At 37.7% G+C, this 15,855-nt stretch overlaps 1 protein-coding gene across 6 annotated transcripts in view; it reads left to right on the top strand.

The window, feature by feature from the left end:
- Positions 1 to 15,855, top strand: part of RALGPS2 (Ral GEF with PH domain and SH3 binding motif 2) — a 95,419-nt gene that overhangs the window by 26,975 nt on the left and 52,589 nt on the right. For all 6 annotated transcript variants that reach the window (XR_006415580.1, XM_044439149.1, XM_044439148.1 and 3 more), the window contains exons 5-8: positions 5,940 to 5,990; positions 11,021 to 11,104; positions 14,980 to 15,069; positions 15,720 to 15,812. Coding sequence is in view for 5 of the 6 variants with exons in the window: in XM_044439149.1 (XP_044295084.1) it covers positions 5,940 to 5,990; positions 11,021 to 11,104; positions 14,980 to 15,069; positions 15,720 to 15,812 (318 nt within the window). In the remaining variant the exon portion in view is untranslated. The remainder of the gene's footprint in view (positions 1 to 5,939; positions 5,991 to 11,020; positions 11,105 to 14,979; positions 15,070 to 15,719; positions 15,813 to 15,855) is intronic.

Genomic DNA, 15,855 nt, shown 5'->3' with positions numbered 1-15,855 from the left:
ACTGCAGTAGGGAAGAATGAATGAGCAAGTCCTCTTATGCAATTTTGAATTCAGTCCATTGTCTTCATGTCTTTTTTGTGCATTTTCTGTAATTTTAATAACAGATTTTTTTAAAAAAAATATCAGTTTGCTATCACATCTGTTCCTCTTCAACTGAGGTTTGTCTTGTTCATTTTTAACTGTGCTGTGTTGTGTTTAAATGTTATGCTCTGCTTCTTGCTTGCTTGAAAAAGTAAATAAAGCTCCTGTGGAGCAAAAGTATCCATGGATTCATAGGGTTATTTTTGCAATATAGCCAAGGTTGATTCTTTTAGTGCTTTCTTGCCACTGCAGAGAGTTGCATCATCTTCACTCTTGAGTGAACTAGATAATGGTCTTCCTGTGGAAATGCTAACTGAAATTTTGTTTTGCATTTCTAGAATGGAAGAATATTTCCCAACTATCCTTGAAAAACTGAAGTGTGAGAGTTCTGTGCTTCACTTTGATTCAGTTTATACATAGCAAGAATCTCCCTTTGTTCTTTCCACATAGCTTAAAAACTTTAGAACTGTAACTTAGAAATGGTTAGAGGTAACAGAACAAGTTCTGGTATTTCCATATTCTGTTTTTCCATAGTACGTAAAATGACTCCTACTCCTTGCAGCAAGCAAGGACAGGTATGGTGGTCAGTATTACTCCAATTATACAATATGAATAACAGGCAAGATTAATGTTTGGCTAAAGCTATGTGGGAACTTGTAGCAAATACATTATTTGAAGCTAGTGCCTTCACTTCAGAAACTCCTGGACCAAATCAAACTAATATTCCAAATAATAGACATGCCTAGAGTTGTCTCCATTCATCTCTGAGCACTACATAGTACCTGCTTTTCATTATAATACCAAAAGTGTACACTTAGACTAAGTGTCAGCCAAATGAATGACCCAGTGCTAAATCTGGCTCAGTCGGGAGTGTTGCCTTAAATTGCTTACTTAAGAACAGAAGCAGTTGAGTGGAAATGGAATGAAAACAGAAAGCTCTGCAGATGAGCATGGGACATTTTGGCAAGTGGAAATAGTGCCTCCCCAATTGCTTTGTTAAAGTAGGCACCCAGCAAATCCAGTTCCTGACAAGGATTATGGATTGTAGGTTCATTAATGCAGGACTTAATAATGATTGTTTGAAAACAATAAATAGCAGGGTCAGTTGGATTTATTTTTCATCTCCACCTTATTCAGAGAGCCTTTGACAAAGTGAGCAACACTTAAAATAGTAAACACAAAATGAATGTATAAGTATCAATATTATGAAACATGTAAGTGGCACTTAGAAAATAAACAATTGACTAGCAAAGCTATAAAACAGTTTTACATTAGTGATCCTGTAATTCATGGACAGTGCAATCCAGTGTGGCTGCCCATAACCCTCCAAATCTGAAGGATTCTGGGCATCCTGTGGAGGTCAGCAAGAACACAAAAGGGGGAACCTCCATGCTTCTCTTACTCTTCAAAACACTTAGATGGCTAATTTCAACCATTTAAGTGTTTTATGTTGGAGCGTAAGAAGAGAAGACGAAGGTGGCAGCATCTGTCTCCTTACTTTCCCATCCATGGAATGCCCAGAAAACACTATCTCCGAGGTTTGCTGTTGTAATTTGTTCTTCCTGAGTTTCCAGTGTGAGACATCAGACTCCAAAGTGAAATAACATTGAGCTCAGCAGTATTTCAACAGATCACTGGGCCACTTTGCACAACAGGCTGGGCTCTTATCAGGTTATTTAATCCATGTGAGTTCTGGTTGGTGCCAGATGCGCATGACTAATTTTGAATATGCAGTTCCTAGCTGGGGGTCACAGTGTGGCATGTGAATCTAGCCATCCTGGGTTATTTGAAGCTTAAATAACCCTCACGGAACCCCTAGTGTTGTTTAATCCTTAACCATAGTGATTGGGTTTGCATGACATTCTTCAACCCCAGCCAGAATTTGCATATTGAAAACAGCAGCCACACACGCACAACATGTTGGCTCATCACAGGTTATTTTTTTCTTTTCTGTGAAGTTTCTGTGTGGAGGAATCAGGCAGAGGGTTGTTAGAAAGCCTGCAGGAATGATTGCAAACACATATGGTTGTAAAGATTCAGCTTGAGAATATTTTGTTTTTGTGTCTTTATATCCATCCTAGCATAAGTAGTTTTGTGTGTTTTATTTTTAATATTTTGAGAAGGTACCCATGGGAGCTGCAGTGTAAAACAAAGTGGATGATAGAGCAATCCTCAATTACAGTATTGTTAAAAAAACTGCCAAATATGATGTTTCTCAGATCTATTTTAAACTTGAGGTGTAAATGATAAAATTGAGAGCTACGGGAAAAAAATCACTTATTAACAGATACTCTAAAAGAAAATGATGATCAGATATAGTTATACTTTTAAGTTAAATTTGGGCTCAGATTTTTTTTAAATAAGTTCTATTTGAAATTATAATCCTAAAAAAAAAAAAAAAGAAAACTACAAACAACATCCATCATCAAAAACATCGAGCCTGCTGGGTCAGCCCCCACACCTTTCTTTTTCCATTTATGATAACTTAAAAACATATTTAAATCTAAGCCAAGTCCCATTTCTCTAGCCAACAATAAAAAGAGTCCCAAGTTTGATAGAAGTGGGCTCAGATTTAAAGATTGGTAAGAAAATGGTTTTGCGGCAGAAATGGACAAATAAGGCATTTTTCCTTTGAAACACTGGGTGGGTGTCAGTGATGAGTTTCGGACATTTTCTATTCTGCATGCCTAGGATGGCAATGCTTGTAGTTGCAGCATTTGGTAGTACCTGGGTTTGGCCCAGCCACTTCTACACCATCAAAGTTTTTGTCGTCATTGGAAGCACTTGCTGAGGCTGAGCAGGCAAAACTACTCACAGTTTGTCTCTAAATGCTTGATTTTCATGAATAAAAGCAGGGTTTTAATAGGGAATAAGGAATCTCCGTTTTGGTGTCGAAGCTTGTTGTGTGTTATTCAGCAAAACCACTTGTTTCATATTTATTGGACATCACAGTGTCTCTTTCATATGGAATTAATTGCTGGCAAGACAATGTAGCTGAAGATTGTTTTTAACATGTTATGGTTATGTTCTGTGGTTGTTTCTTTTGGAGAGAAGCTTATTATAAGGATAAATTTTGTGCTAGAGCTATCTTCAGCATTCACTGATGTAAACATTTTCTAAACTGTTTACCTGCATAAATAGATTTTCTGTTACATTTTGATAAGCTGATATCACAAAATTGGCAGGATAAACTCTAACCTCCGAAATTGCAGTAGATTGAGGTCCTTATAATACTTCTAACATTGAATATGTTGCATTCAAATAGAGGGATGGTCACACCATCAGATAATTATTTGATTATCTGGTCTGCTTTTGTGGAAGCCTGTGTATAATTACTAGTAAGTTGCATGCTGAAGTGTATGCATTTCATGCATATTTATTACTATGGGTATATACACATTTAGATATGTATGTTAAACTAAAAAAGAGCAGAAAGAAAAAATGAATTTTGGGTTAACTTTGTTCTCTATTGGCTTAATTTCAGTTAAACATAAGAAGTATGTGGGGCATGTTTTAGAAGATATTGAAAGTGTGAAGAGTTTTCAAAACTTGAACAATATGGGATTATCTGGTGTATCCAAGAAATATCAGATTCTTTAGGCCAGTTCTGTCCAATAGTATAATCCATGTTGAACCATGAATCAAGTTTTCTATCTATCCAGAAGTAAATTTCGCTCTCTTACATTATGTATTGAAATATCCCTAGATGTTATAAGCAGAGAGGGAACAAGGTGGATAAGAACCAGTTATTTAAAAATAAAAACCAAATGTTTCATTTAAAACAATTTTTGTTTATTTTCAGTCATCAATAAATACTAAATATGTTTCTAATTTTAAAAAAGCAAAATATAGTTAATTCTTATTACAAGTATGCTACATCTACCCTTACAATCTAATATAAATAGAAAACTAGTTACTTGCCAGTTAAGAATGGGTATTCATGTGTCAGTTTTGCATCTCATAGGAATAGCTTTGGCCTTCCTAACCACCCGCTTTCACTTTTTGAAAGTGATGGACTTTCAGTTTCCCTAACAATAGCCACATATGTAAAGAAACACAAGTTATATATTATTCTTTTTGCTTATGTGGTAGTGGGGCAAGCAAGGAAGAGAATTAGTTAAGACAGCAGGGGGCAATATGGGAGAGGGCAGTTGGAAACCAAGTAGAAAGCATAAAGTGGAAAGAAAAAGTGCTTTGTCTATGTGTGTTTTAGTTATCACTACATGTAATGTATTGCTGCAGAATCTAAAGCATGACACACGTAATATTGTGTACAGTTTCCTAAATTAATACAAAACAACTCAAAAGCGAAAAAAGATCATACTTGATGCTGTAAAATGCTTTACTTTGAGTTAAAAACATGCTTAATTGATCAGATTTGCACCATTGTTTAAGTATGTGAACTGCTATCTCAGGCAAACTTTAAATCATGGGTTTCTCTTAGTGATTTAAATCCATGATTCAGATTGTATGTCAGTTCACTCTGCGAGGAAATGAGATGGGCTTGCCATTTTCAATTGCTATCTCATGTCATTTGTAACTTTTGAACTTGCACATTTCATATAAAATCCACTATGTGCTGGTTATATTCTGAAAAGTCCTAAACAGCCTGGGACCAGACTACCCATAGGCCAATCTTGGGGTTGCACTCCCTCCTAAGGATAAGGTCTGCAGCTTGGGAGTGCTCCTCGACCCGGAGCTTTCATTGGAAGCTCAGGTGACAGCAGTGGCGAGGAGCGCTTTCCTTCAGCTTCGGCTGATCCATCAGCTGCGCCCCTACCTGGAGTACGATTGCCTAGCGACAGTGACACACGCGTTGGTGATTTCCTGCCTTGACTTCTGTAACACGCTCTACGTGGGGCCGCCCTTGAAGACGGTCCGGATACTTCATTTGGTTCGAAATAGAGCTGCCAGGCTGCTGACGGGGACTGGGCGTTATGTTCGCATGACTCCAGTCCTCCGTCAGCTTCACTGGCTTCCGATTGAAGTCCAGGCCCAATTCAAAGTGTTGGTGATGACCTATAAAGCCCTAAATGGCTTGGGACCTGGATATCTGAAGGAACGCCTTCTTCCATATTTGCCCTCCTGCCCCCTGAGATCTGCGGGAGAGGCCCTTCTCCGGGAACCCTCCATGAAGGAAATTAGGAGGGTAAGTACTCGGAGGAAGGCTTTCTCTGCGGTGGCACCCAATCAATGGAATGCGCTCCCCAGAGAGGTCCGCCTGGTGCCGTCATTTGTTTTTCGGCGCCAGGCGAAGACCTTTTTATTCAAACGTAATTTTAACTGTTAATACTATTTATTTATTTTATTCTTCAGCCATGGCGACTTATTTTATATTATTAACTTGTTTTATATTTTTTATTGTATAATATTTTAATTGATATATTTGTGAGCCGCCCCGAGGCTTCGGCGAATGGGGCAGCATAGAAATTTTCTAAATAAATAAATCTCCTTTTTATCCCAGCTGGACATAGCTATTTTCCAGAGGGAACTTTCTCTGTGTCCCATCAACATTTGCTAGGCTAATGTGGAGGACAAAGACTAGCATACTGATCATTTACAATAAGTCAGGATTCTCTGCACATACATGGCTGTTAAAACTGAATGAGATTTCTTTTCCACCTTTGGGTTCACAGAATCTGCACTACTGCCTCTCTACTTAAGACTTGGGTTTGGTTCTTCTCAGAGCTATCCTTACCCCTCTCTTTTTCTGTAATGATAGGTGAAATGTGGAATGGGAGACCATGGGGAGGGCTGGCCATCCTGAATAGGCATTTTTCTAATATGAAATGTTAACAAAAAACTCCAGTCTTGAAAAATGTATTTCAGTGGATTTTTTTCTCACACCTTTTTTAAAGGGCCAGATAACACTAATGGATATTCCTGTATTTAAAGCTATTCAACCAGAGGTAAGTTTTTCTTATATATTTACCTTCCATAACAGGTTCAGATTTCCTTATGTCAGCTTTCTCATACAGGGTTGCTTCCAATTTAGATACACTGGAATGAATGGGACCTAAGATTAGCATTCCATAATCTGTTTAGATGTGGAATGGTAGAAAATATTGTAAACAAATAAACCAACATCCCATTCATTTAAATGTTTCTACTTTAAACGGGACTAGCAGTGGATACAATTTATATTCTGGAACTCAAAATATGTGTATTAGTACATCCACAAATTTAGTTTTCCAACTCATGAATTTTTAAACAGATTGCTTTAGAATGTTTTGATGTCACTTTGAGATGATAACATTCTTTAGCCACCTAACTATATTATGTTAGAATGAAGTGTATTTTTGTTGTTCAAGTAGTTGGGACAGAATATGCTAGAAATGCGAGGGGAGTGTGTGTGTGTATTCTTGTGTAGCTTTGAATAGAAAAGAAATACACCATAAATTAAGTTCATATATTCTATGATAATATATCAGAGTGGAAGATTACAAAAGCATTATAGTTATTAGCTAGTCATAATTTATCATAATCACTGATTCTTCTCCCTTAAGTCTTCTGCGCATGTTAGAAATCATAGGGCAAGATAATCAGTGCTGCGAATGTTGCTCCAGACTTTGGATGTGTGTTTCTACTCAGTTGAAAGGCAGATAAAGGAATGGAGATTCAACACATGCCAGGTGGTGTTACACACCCCTGAAGACTCAGATTCATACCTGGATGATTCAGTCTTCAGCTTGGATGCAGAGGTTAAAATAGTGGCCAGGAGTGTCAATACAGCTGAGGCTAATGCCCCCCAAAGCATCTGTCATTGCAGACGTGTGTGCTTGTTATGGTGATACATGATTTCATTGCATCCCATTTAGACTACTGTGATATACTGTCAGATGAACATGGAGAATCATTTGGAAGCTTCAGCTGTTCCAGAACACCATATCAGGGTTAATTATGGAGAACATATGACTCCCTTGTTAAAGCAGTCTGTTTCTGGGTACACTTCAGACTGCTGGTTATGAAGTCTTACACAGCTTAGGGCCAGGCTTTTTAAAAGACCTCATTCTTCCATACAGGCCTATCCAGGTTTTAAGGTTTTTGTGGAAGGGCCTTCTTTCATTCACACCACAAAAAAAGACATGTTTGGTGGTATTCCCAAGGCCTTATTCCCAAGGCCTTATTGAGAGAGGCCTTATTGATAACTGTTCCCAGGTTTTCAAACACCCTGCCAAGGTGCTTAGTCTCTTGTCCTTCTCTCAGTGGGTAATAGCATTTTATTCAGGCATTTTATTATTGTCTATAATCTGAGATGCACTCAGGTGAAAAGAAAGTATGCAATGCAATGTATGCAATGCATACAGTTGAAACACAGAGCATGCAAAGTATGAATGAGAGCAAACTGGAAACTATGAATGAAGAAGTGAAACAGCTAAACATCACAGTACTTGGTATGAGTGAACTAAAGTGGACCGGAATGGAATATTTTTGATCAGACAAACACAAAGTGTTTTACTCTGGAAATGACAAACTCAGAAGAAATTGAGTGGTTCTAATAGTGAGCGAAGATATAACACAGACAATAAGACCTGTAATACAGTCCTACCAGATAATTCAATCAGCATTCTTAGAAAGCCCATCAACATAGCCATCATTCAGGTCCAAGCTCCAGCAACAGATGCTGAAGAAGAAATCAGAACTTTTTATGGGGTGTTCAAGAGGAAATTGATGACACACCAAAACAAGACATGCTGATAATTATAGGTAGCTGGAATGCAAAGTTAGGAAAAAGGTGGAATCCAGTGTTGTGGGAGAATTTGGCTTCGGGGTCAGAAACAAAGCAGGAAAATGGCTCACAGAATTACGTGACACCAACATGGTTGTAAATACCTATTTCAGTAAGCTGATCAGACAATTATACACATGGACATCACTCGATGGCCAATAAAAAAGGTAAAGGTTTCCCCATGACATTAAAGTCTAGTCATGCCTGACTCTAGGGGGCAGTGCTCATCTCCGTTTCCTAGCCGAGGGAGCCAGCGCTTGTCTGCAGACAGTCTCCGTGGTCATGTGGCTGGCATAACTAAACACTGAGGTGCAGGAACGCTGTTACCTGCCCACCAAAGTGGTGCCTTTTTATCTACTTGCATTTGCATGCTTTCGGACTGCAAGGTTGGCAGGAGCTGGAATGGAGCAACGGGGGCTCACTCTGTGAGCGGATTCGAACTGTCAACCTTTTGATCAACCAGCCCAGCAGTTCAGCAGTTTAACGCACTGCACCACCGCATCCCCAGAAGGCCAATGCAGAAATCAAATAGTCTATGTCACTGGAAGCAGGGGATGGAAAAGATGTAGTCTCACTGCCAGGCAATACCAGGAGCAGATTGTGCTAGTGATTATTAATTCTTCATATAAAAAGTCAGTTAAGCTGAAGAAGAACACCAGTTAATGCTGGGGTCTACATAAGAAGACCCCATAATACATAAAGGAATTAAGCACCCCATTGCATAGTAGTGCTCTTGTGTGTTTTGTTGTTGTTTTTTTAAAGAGCCTGCTGCATGGTCTGTTGTAAGGGTTAATTGGGTTGAAAATCGTCAAAGTTATGTTGGTATTCTCAAAGGCCAGTTGTTATTGATGTATTGTGAACAGAGAATAAGTTTTCAGTTAGGGGTATGTGGATTTAGTTGAATCCATTCCATCTGTGTTTTTTAAATTGTTTGACATATTTTGTCCCATTAGCCACTCATTGACAAATTCTGATTTTCTTTTGGGACGGGGAATTTACAAGAATTTACTTTCATTTACTGAAGGGTTCATTGGCGAAATCCCCCAAAAAACTAAACAATTGTCTGCACAGAATCCATGTAACTTGGAAAAAAACTGATCCACTGCAGAATGCACTGTGCAGATTCATAGAAATTCAAAGTCATTTGAATCCATTGTGGATTTCTCCAGCATCCTAGTATTTAGGGGTAGTGACTGAGGAGGCATTGTTCCGGTTGTCATTAGTGGCTTTTATTGAGTCATTGAGGTATTTTGGTTATTAACATTGACCTGAAGGTAGTTGCCCTCAGATTGGAGCCAACTAAAAAAAATGGACAGGCTTTTGAAGTAATAAGTATTCCGTGAAATAGAAATTGAATGAAAAAGCTACATGTTTGATTTAAATACAGTTTTCTTTTAGCTTCAGTCTGACATGACTAAAATGTGCAGGTGTGTTCAGTAAAGACATTTAATTTTTCTGGCACACTGTTGAATAAAACTATATCTGCATGAATAAATATTCTTTATAGTAATTAAATTTCATTTCTTTAGTAAATATCCTTTAAAGATGGCTTTCAAGCTACTGTGCAGTAAGCAACTGTTTAACATAATACATCCTCTCTTTAATGTTATTTTCATCTGAATATGCCCTTAACTTACCTTATGTTTAGGACTTGCAGTGTTTGTGGTATACTTAATTGTATGTGTACTTTTTAAACACACAAATTCTCCAAAGCAAGTGAACTTCTTCCAAAGGGAGTTTCTTATAGGAACTAACACCATGCCACAGTGTGGTAAATATTTCTTTCATGCTAATACAGTAGGTTTATTATAAGTACCTGGTAAATAGAAGCTGTACTGGGGAGATTGTGTATAAAATATCAGACATTCATCTAAACTAAATTAATGGAAGTTGCTATTTTAAATGTATTCCTGGATGAATTAGACCTTAGAGTTGTACATTTAATACTTTGTTTTTAAAATGAGCTTGTACATATATAATTAGCAGGATTTGTTATTCAGGGCATTTGTTAGTACAGAAAGCTGAGAAATGCATTTTCTACAAACATACATGCACCTCATCTTTTAATTTCAGTGAGTTGCTGTACTGTTTGTTATTTGGCATCTTTTGACACCAAGAATTTGTAGATAATGTGTAGAGTTAAAAGGCAAGCGGAGGGATGGACAGCAGGGCAGACAGAGCTCCAGGAGAGACAAAGCTGCCGGAAGGACCAATAAAAATGCAGACGGGGAAAGCTACACTTTTCCTTCCAAGTTCCCTTACTTTCAGTGTTAAGCTTCATTGTGGGTTAGTGCGAACGAACTAGGTGTTGGTGCAGTTGGTAGGCCTGTGATGAGCGTGTTTGCTTCCCTACAAAATATCTCTAGATATTTGGAGTTCTGGGATCAGACTAAAACTATGCCTCTCAGGGTGTATAGCTATAGTCTCTACCCTTGAGCTGTGTGGATGCTTTGCAACAGGCTGTGAGACATTTGAGCTATTTAAACAGTATGGAGTATCCTATAAATATTTATTGGAAATTATTTAATTTTATTCAGTTCACAGAGTTGGAAAGGGAAGCTTAAAGGATTTTTTATGAATGCCAAAGTAGAATATACTTCAAGAGCTGAAATATTGTGCATGCTCATCTGCAGCATCTTTAGAGTAGATTGAAAGTCACAGTAGCTTCATGATTGTGATGGTATTAGTCATCTTAATATACTCATATTAATATTGAACTAAGCATGACGCAGGCTTGGTATGGGTAAATTGCCCATATTGGACAGCTTTGCATAATGCTGAATATAACTTCAGTGCTTAAGATATATTGGCAAGGTAAAACATACACAGACACAAAATGCCAGGAGTTCTATTTCAGCTTCACTTAAAACACTGATCCATGTTGAGACTGCCTGGATCAGTGGGCATCATATGTTAAATTTCTAAAATGTTCAGACATGCAAGAAGATGTATCAGGCAGCTAACTATCAACTGTTGTTAAAGCATTGTCTGGCTGTTGCTGATCTTCTTGATGGCTTTGAACACAGTGCTTCAGGAAGGCAGAAAAGCAGATCTGTTCTAATACTGTGGTGATCTATTCAGTGAGTTCTTAACTTTATAGAAATTACTTGTATGTTCAGTGTACTTCAGTGATAAAAGAAAACTGGTCTCATTTTGAAATGTGAAGTAACAATTGCATCTGTCTTAAGCTATTTCACACTGTTAATCCAGGAGCTGTCAAGCTGTGGTTGGAATAAAAAGGAGAAATACAGTTCTGCACCAAACGCAGTTGCCTTTACAAGAAGATTCAACCATGTAAGTATTCCTTTTAGTCATTAAAAAAAAAACCTAAACACCACCCATTTCTTTTATTAACAAACCACTTGTAAAGCTTCAGCTTTGGCTGCATGTACATGTCTTTGATGGTGAAACTTTATTTTTATTTCATTATTAACAAGTCCTGTCTCCTGATAAACCATATTGGAGTAGTATGCTGGTACATTAGCAATCTGTCAGAAAGTCAGTTGCATCCATTTCTCTCTGGGGCACAAACCCTTTAAATAGCTCATTCCCCCATTTGAGTCAAGGCAACAATCTGTCCACAAGGCAGACAGAAACCTCACAAGGCAAGTGTAAGTGTGCATTCCCCCCCATCCCCCAATCAAGCATGAAAAATTGCATGCATGAACTGACTTTGGCAAAGTTAAAAGACATATAAATAACCTTTTATGTAACAGGTAACAAGTGTAGGTCTGGATAAACTCATAGATGACTAAGAAATTTTCAAGATCCCTTTTGAACCATTATAAAGTCATCAAAGTGAAAACGCACCTTCCCTTTCAATTCTCTCTCCCCATCCCTCCCTGGTTACTAAAACTAGACCCAAAGTTGTGATAGTTAAGCAATAAAGTTAGAAACAAATCCACTTGCCAAATTGCTTTGCAGTTTGATAATGAGTGAGAAGCCATAGGTAACAGGCCGAGAAAAGAAAAAAAAAGGAGAATTCTGTTTCTGGTCTGCAGTAAATTCAATACTTGGTGAGAGCCTGAGAACAGCTGGTGGGACAGTCATGGAGGTCTGGGATTAAACAGCAATCATAAGCATGTTTGTTTGTTTGTTTGTTTGTTTGATTTATATCCTGCCTTTTTCCTACAAAGGGCTCAAGGCAGCTTACATCATTCTCCTCCTCCATCTTATCCCCACAACAACAACTCTGTGAGGTAGGTTGGGCTGAGAGTCTGTGACTGGCCCAGAGTCACCCAGTTGGCTCCATGGCTGAGCGGGGACTAGAACCCAGATCATCTGAGTCCCAGTTCCATGCTCTTAACTGCTACACCGCACTGGCTCTCAATGTTTCAATTGAGGTTTGAATGGCAAAGGTAGATGAGCAAGTGATGCTTAGCTATTTAAGGCACCAAGTGTGTGATTTAAGTTTCACCACAAGGAACTGTACTTCTTCCTCCTACAAGAATTACTGCTGCCAGGGTGTAAACATGCAGTGGCTGGAAGTTGTTTACCTTGCGATATCAAGATCCTGAAGGTTAAGTTAATAGGAAACAGAAGAGAGATGAGGTGAATCAAAGGGATCTTGCACAATTTTATTTGCCAGCCGTGTAATTGAGAAGAAATGCTCAGAGACCATAATAGCTTTCTTCTGATATACTTTGAGAAGTCTTCAAGTGGCTCCTTGGAGGATGAAGTCATATGCGTGAAGAGGTGTTTTGTGTTCAACAAGATGAGAGTGATTTGGGTATGTGGGGGCTTAATGCTGTCGCTTTATTGCTGCCTAGACCCAACACTGCACAATGAAGGATTAAACGCATGGTCTGCTCCCCAGAACAAAAAGTGACCCAGCTGGGCTTCTGCGTTGGTTCTTACATGATTTAACAGGAATCAGCAGTTGTAAAATAGCAGGCTGGTGATTTTGGTACCTGAAATTAACAGTAGAAATTAAATTGACCTAGTCCCTCTTGTTTAGAGGTTTTTCCCCCAATTTTGTCCACAATCTTAGTACAAAAATGTTCTTCAGACTTTCCATGTAGCTCCCCTGTCTTTTGCATATGTAACTACAATATAAGAAAATCAAGGGGATGGACACATGGATGAAAAATTAATACTGTAGCCTTGGGAGCAGAACATTTGTATCTGACCTAATGTAGTTACTGTAAAAATTTATGAATCCTATGTAATATATAATAGATGGTTTACCTGTTTTGGCTTATTTATTTGACTTATTTTTGTTGTGTGGGTTTTTTTTTTACAGTAACTCCACTTTAAGACTACATCTAAAAATGTATGCTATAAACTATTACCATCTTCCACTTTTCTTCTATGCTCCCAAAAAATTACAACTAGTATTCAGATGGGAGCAGTAAATGGCTTACAGATGGCTTTTAGTAGAAGTATTCTGAATTTTAGATGTAGCAGGGGTATTGTGCAGTTTACTGCAATCTGTCAGGAGGATTCTAGCATTTCCACAACTAATCATGTAACTACTTCCACATCTGTAGATACCATGGTAAAGTGAATAAGTACCTACAAGCTCAAATTTTGAGAAGTGGTCAAATGGAGGAGGGATCAGTGATACAAAATGTTTTCACCTTTCCATTCTCTTTTCTGAAGAAAAGCCTGTTCTTAAGACAAGGAGACTTGTGTTTTTAGTCTCTGGAGTTGCTGCTATAGTGGTCTCCATTCTGAACACCTACCTTTTAATTGTTTTTCACAATGCTGAGATAACAGTAATTAAAAGAAGCTTATAAGTTTTACTTTTAAAAGATAAAAAATAGTTATACAGAATTGAAACACTGACCTGAGAGATCAGACCAGAGAGATGTCAAGAAAAATAGCTTGGACCATTCTTGCAGAATTTAAGTTCACATCAAAGGCTGTTCATAAGTGAATATAATAGTCTTCTAGCAGACATCTTCACAAATATATTCAGGTATTGTCTATTGAATGAAACGGTTCTGAATCTCTGTTTTGATAAAACCATGCCAATACATGGGAGTATATAAAATGGTCAGAGCTGTTAGAATGGGGGTGGGTGCAAAAGCCAGCATAAGAGCTGTCTTTCACAGTTTCTACTCACCCCTACAATTGAAAAAATTAAAAGGCACAACAAGCCTGAAATGGCTTGTGATGGTGGAAAAGGACTTGTTCCTGCAAATATTCCATCTCCCCTGGAATATTGCAGGAAGACTGAAGGAGGGGAGGGGAGCATCTGTCAGCTCACCATAGGTGGTTCACATGAGAAGAAAGGTATTGTGGCTTATTGCCAGGGTGGATTAACAATAATGTGCCCAGATGGTTTTGAATCCAGCAGATCTAGAGTCTCCTCTCCCCTCTGTGCTTCGCCCTTTCCACCTTCACTAGACTGTAGAACCCCCAGTCATCCTTCCGAGGGAATTTATATCACATAGCTCCTTCCAGGAATCACAGCATTGCTGTGTTAAGTAAAATTTATCCAGGCATGAATTGTGTATTTTGGTGATGCAGTATAGTCCAAATGGAAAGATCAATTTCAGCCATATTTATTGGAATGACCTGGGGTAGTAGAATACAGGAAGTTGATCCATTGACTGATAGAAGAAATTATGTGCTATAATTCAGTATTAGACCTCTTGTGCTCTATGGTATGTTGTGTTATTGGAGAACAGATAGGCTAATTTTAATGAGAAAAATGGAACTGCTATCAATAAAATATTGGTTGTAGAGCACGTGATACTGTTTATGTATGATCAAATTAACCAATATATTTAAGAGAAAACAGACAAAAAGATGGTAGATTTGTTGAAAAGTGGAGCCTATTTATAGCAAACTGGAATCCAAAAGTACATGATGTTGCTCAGCCTTATGCTCAATGTGGAGTGATTTGATACTTCTAAATGGATATAGTATCTATTGTTGTTTAAGCATGCAGTTATTGATGTTTGAAGTTGATACTGAAGAATCATGTGTGATGGGTGTGTGTGTAATTAGCACTCTGTGAATATGTACCCTATAGCTGTAATGAACTTTGAAAAACTATTGGAATGCTTATGGTGTTGATGAATTTGAACACTGAGCTTGAGTAAGAAGACACTAAACTGAATTAGAATTACTAACTGTTTTTAAAAATCTGTACACTTTCAATACCGCTAGCATTTTTCTGTCCTTTTGTATGTGTTACTACAGATTCTGTTTGTTTTTAGGTAAGTTTTTGGGTTGTTAGAGAAATTCTTCATGCACAGACATTAAAAATAAGAGCTGAAGTTTTAAGCCACTATATTAAAACTGCTAAGGTAAGAAAATCTTAATTAATCTTAATCTTAATTAAACTTTCATATCTAAGTTTGGAAATATAATAGATCAATATTTGGTTCCATTAACTTTTATTATGAAGGCATGTTTGGTTTGTCATTTATACAAGATGCAGCTAGGAATTTTAGAACAATAATCAGTGATACTTACTGTTGATTATTTTGTGGAAGAGTGGTTGAAAAGTAGTAAACTGTGATACTGCTAATGGGTTTGCTTGTGGAGTGGAATGGCAACATTACTTACCTTGGACACAATCCAGAGACTTTTCTGATCATATTCCATTGAAACTAACAGTGCATTTGTTGATTCTAGTGAGACCACACTAGAATTACTTGGAATTAAATTCCACATAAATTAATTGGATTGATTTCAAAATAAATATGGTTAGGGTTGAGAAGTGCATTACTTTCTCCCAGCGTTGATTTTTGAATGATACATCAGTAAATTTTGATTACTGGAGGCCTAAGGGCACAGTCCTTTGGTTGCTGGACAGCAGATGGCTACAGGAAATCAATTACCTCCCCATGAATACCAGTTCTTTGTTCGGAGTATTGCTTATATTCACAGGCTGATAATGTTAACTTAAAATTTTAATAGAAACTGAACTGCTGTGTGTTGTTGTTTTCCTCAGAAACTCTATGAGCTAAATAATCTACATGCTCTCATGGCTGTGGTGTCTGGATTACAAAGTGCCCCCATTTTCAGATTGACTAAAACATGGGCAGTAAGTAAACTACATATAAGTAAACTACAAATAACCAATTGGC

Source organism: Varanus komodoensis, unplaced genomic scaffold (assembly GCF_004798865.1).
Source record: "Varanus komodoensis strain SLA01 unplaced genomic scaffold, ASM479886v1 scaffold34_1, whole genome shotgun sequence".
Classification (NCBI taxonomy): domain Eukaryota; kingdom Metazoa; phylum Chordata; class Lepidosauria; order Squamata; family Varanidae; genus Varanus; species Varanus komodoensis.
The sequence above is the reverse complement of the archived record's forward strand: the minus strand, read 5'-3'. Positions and strand labels throughout refer to the sequence as shown.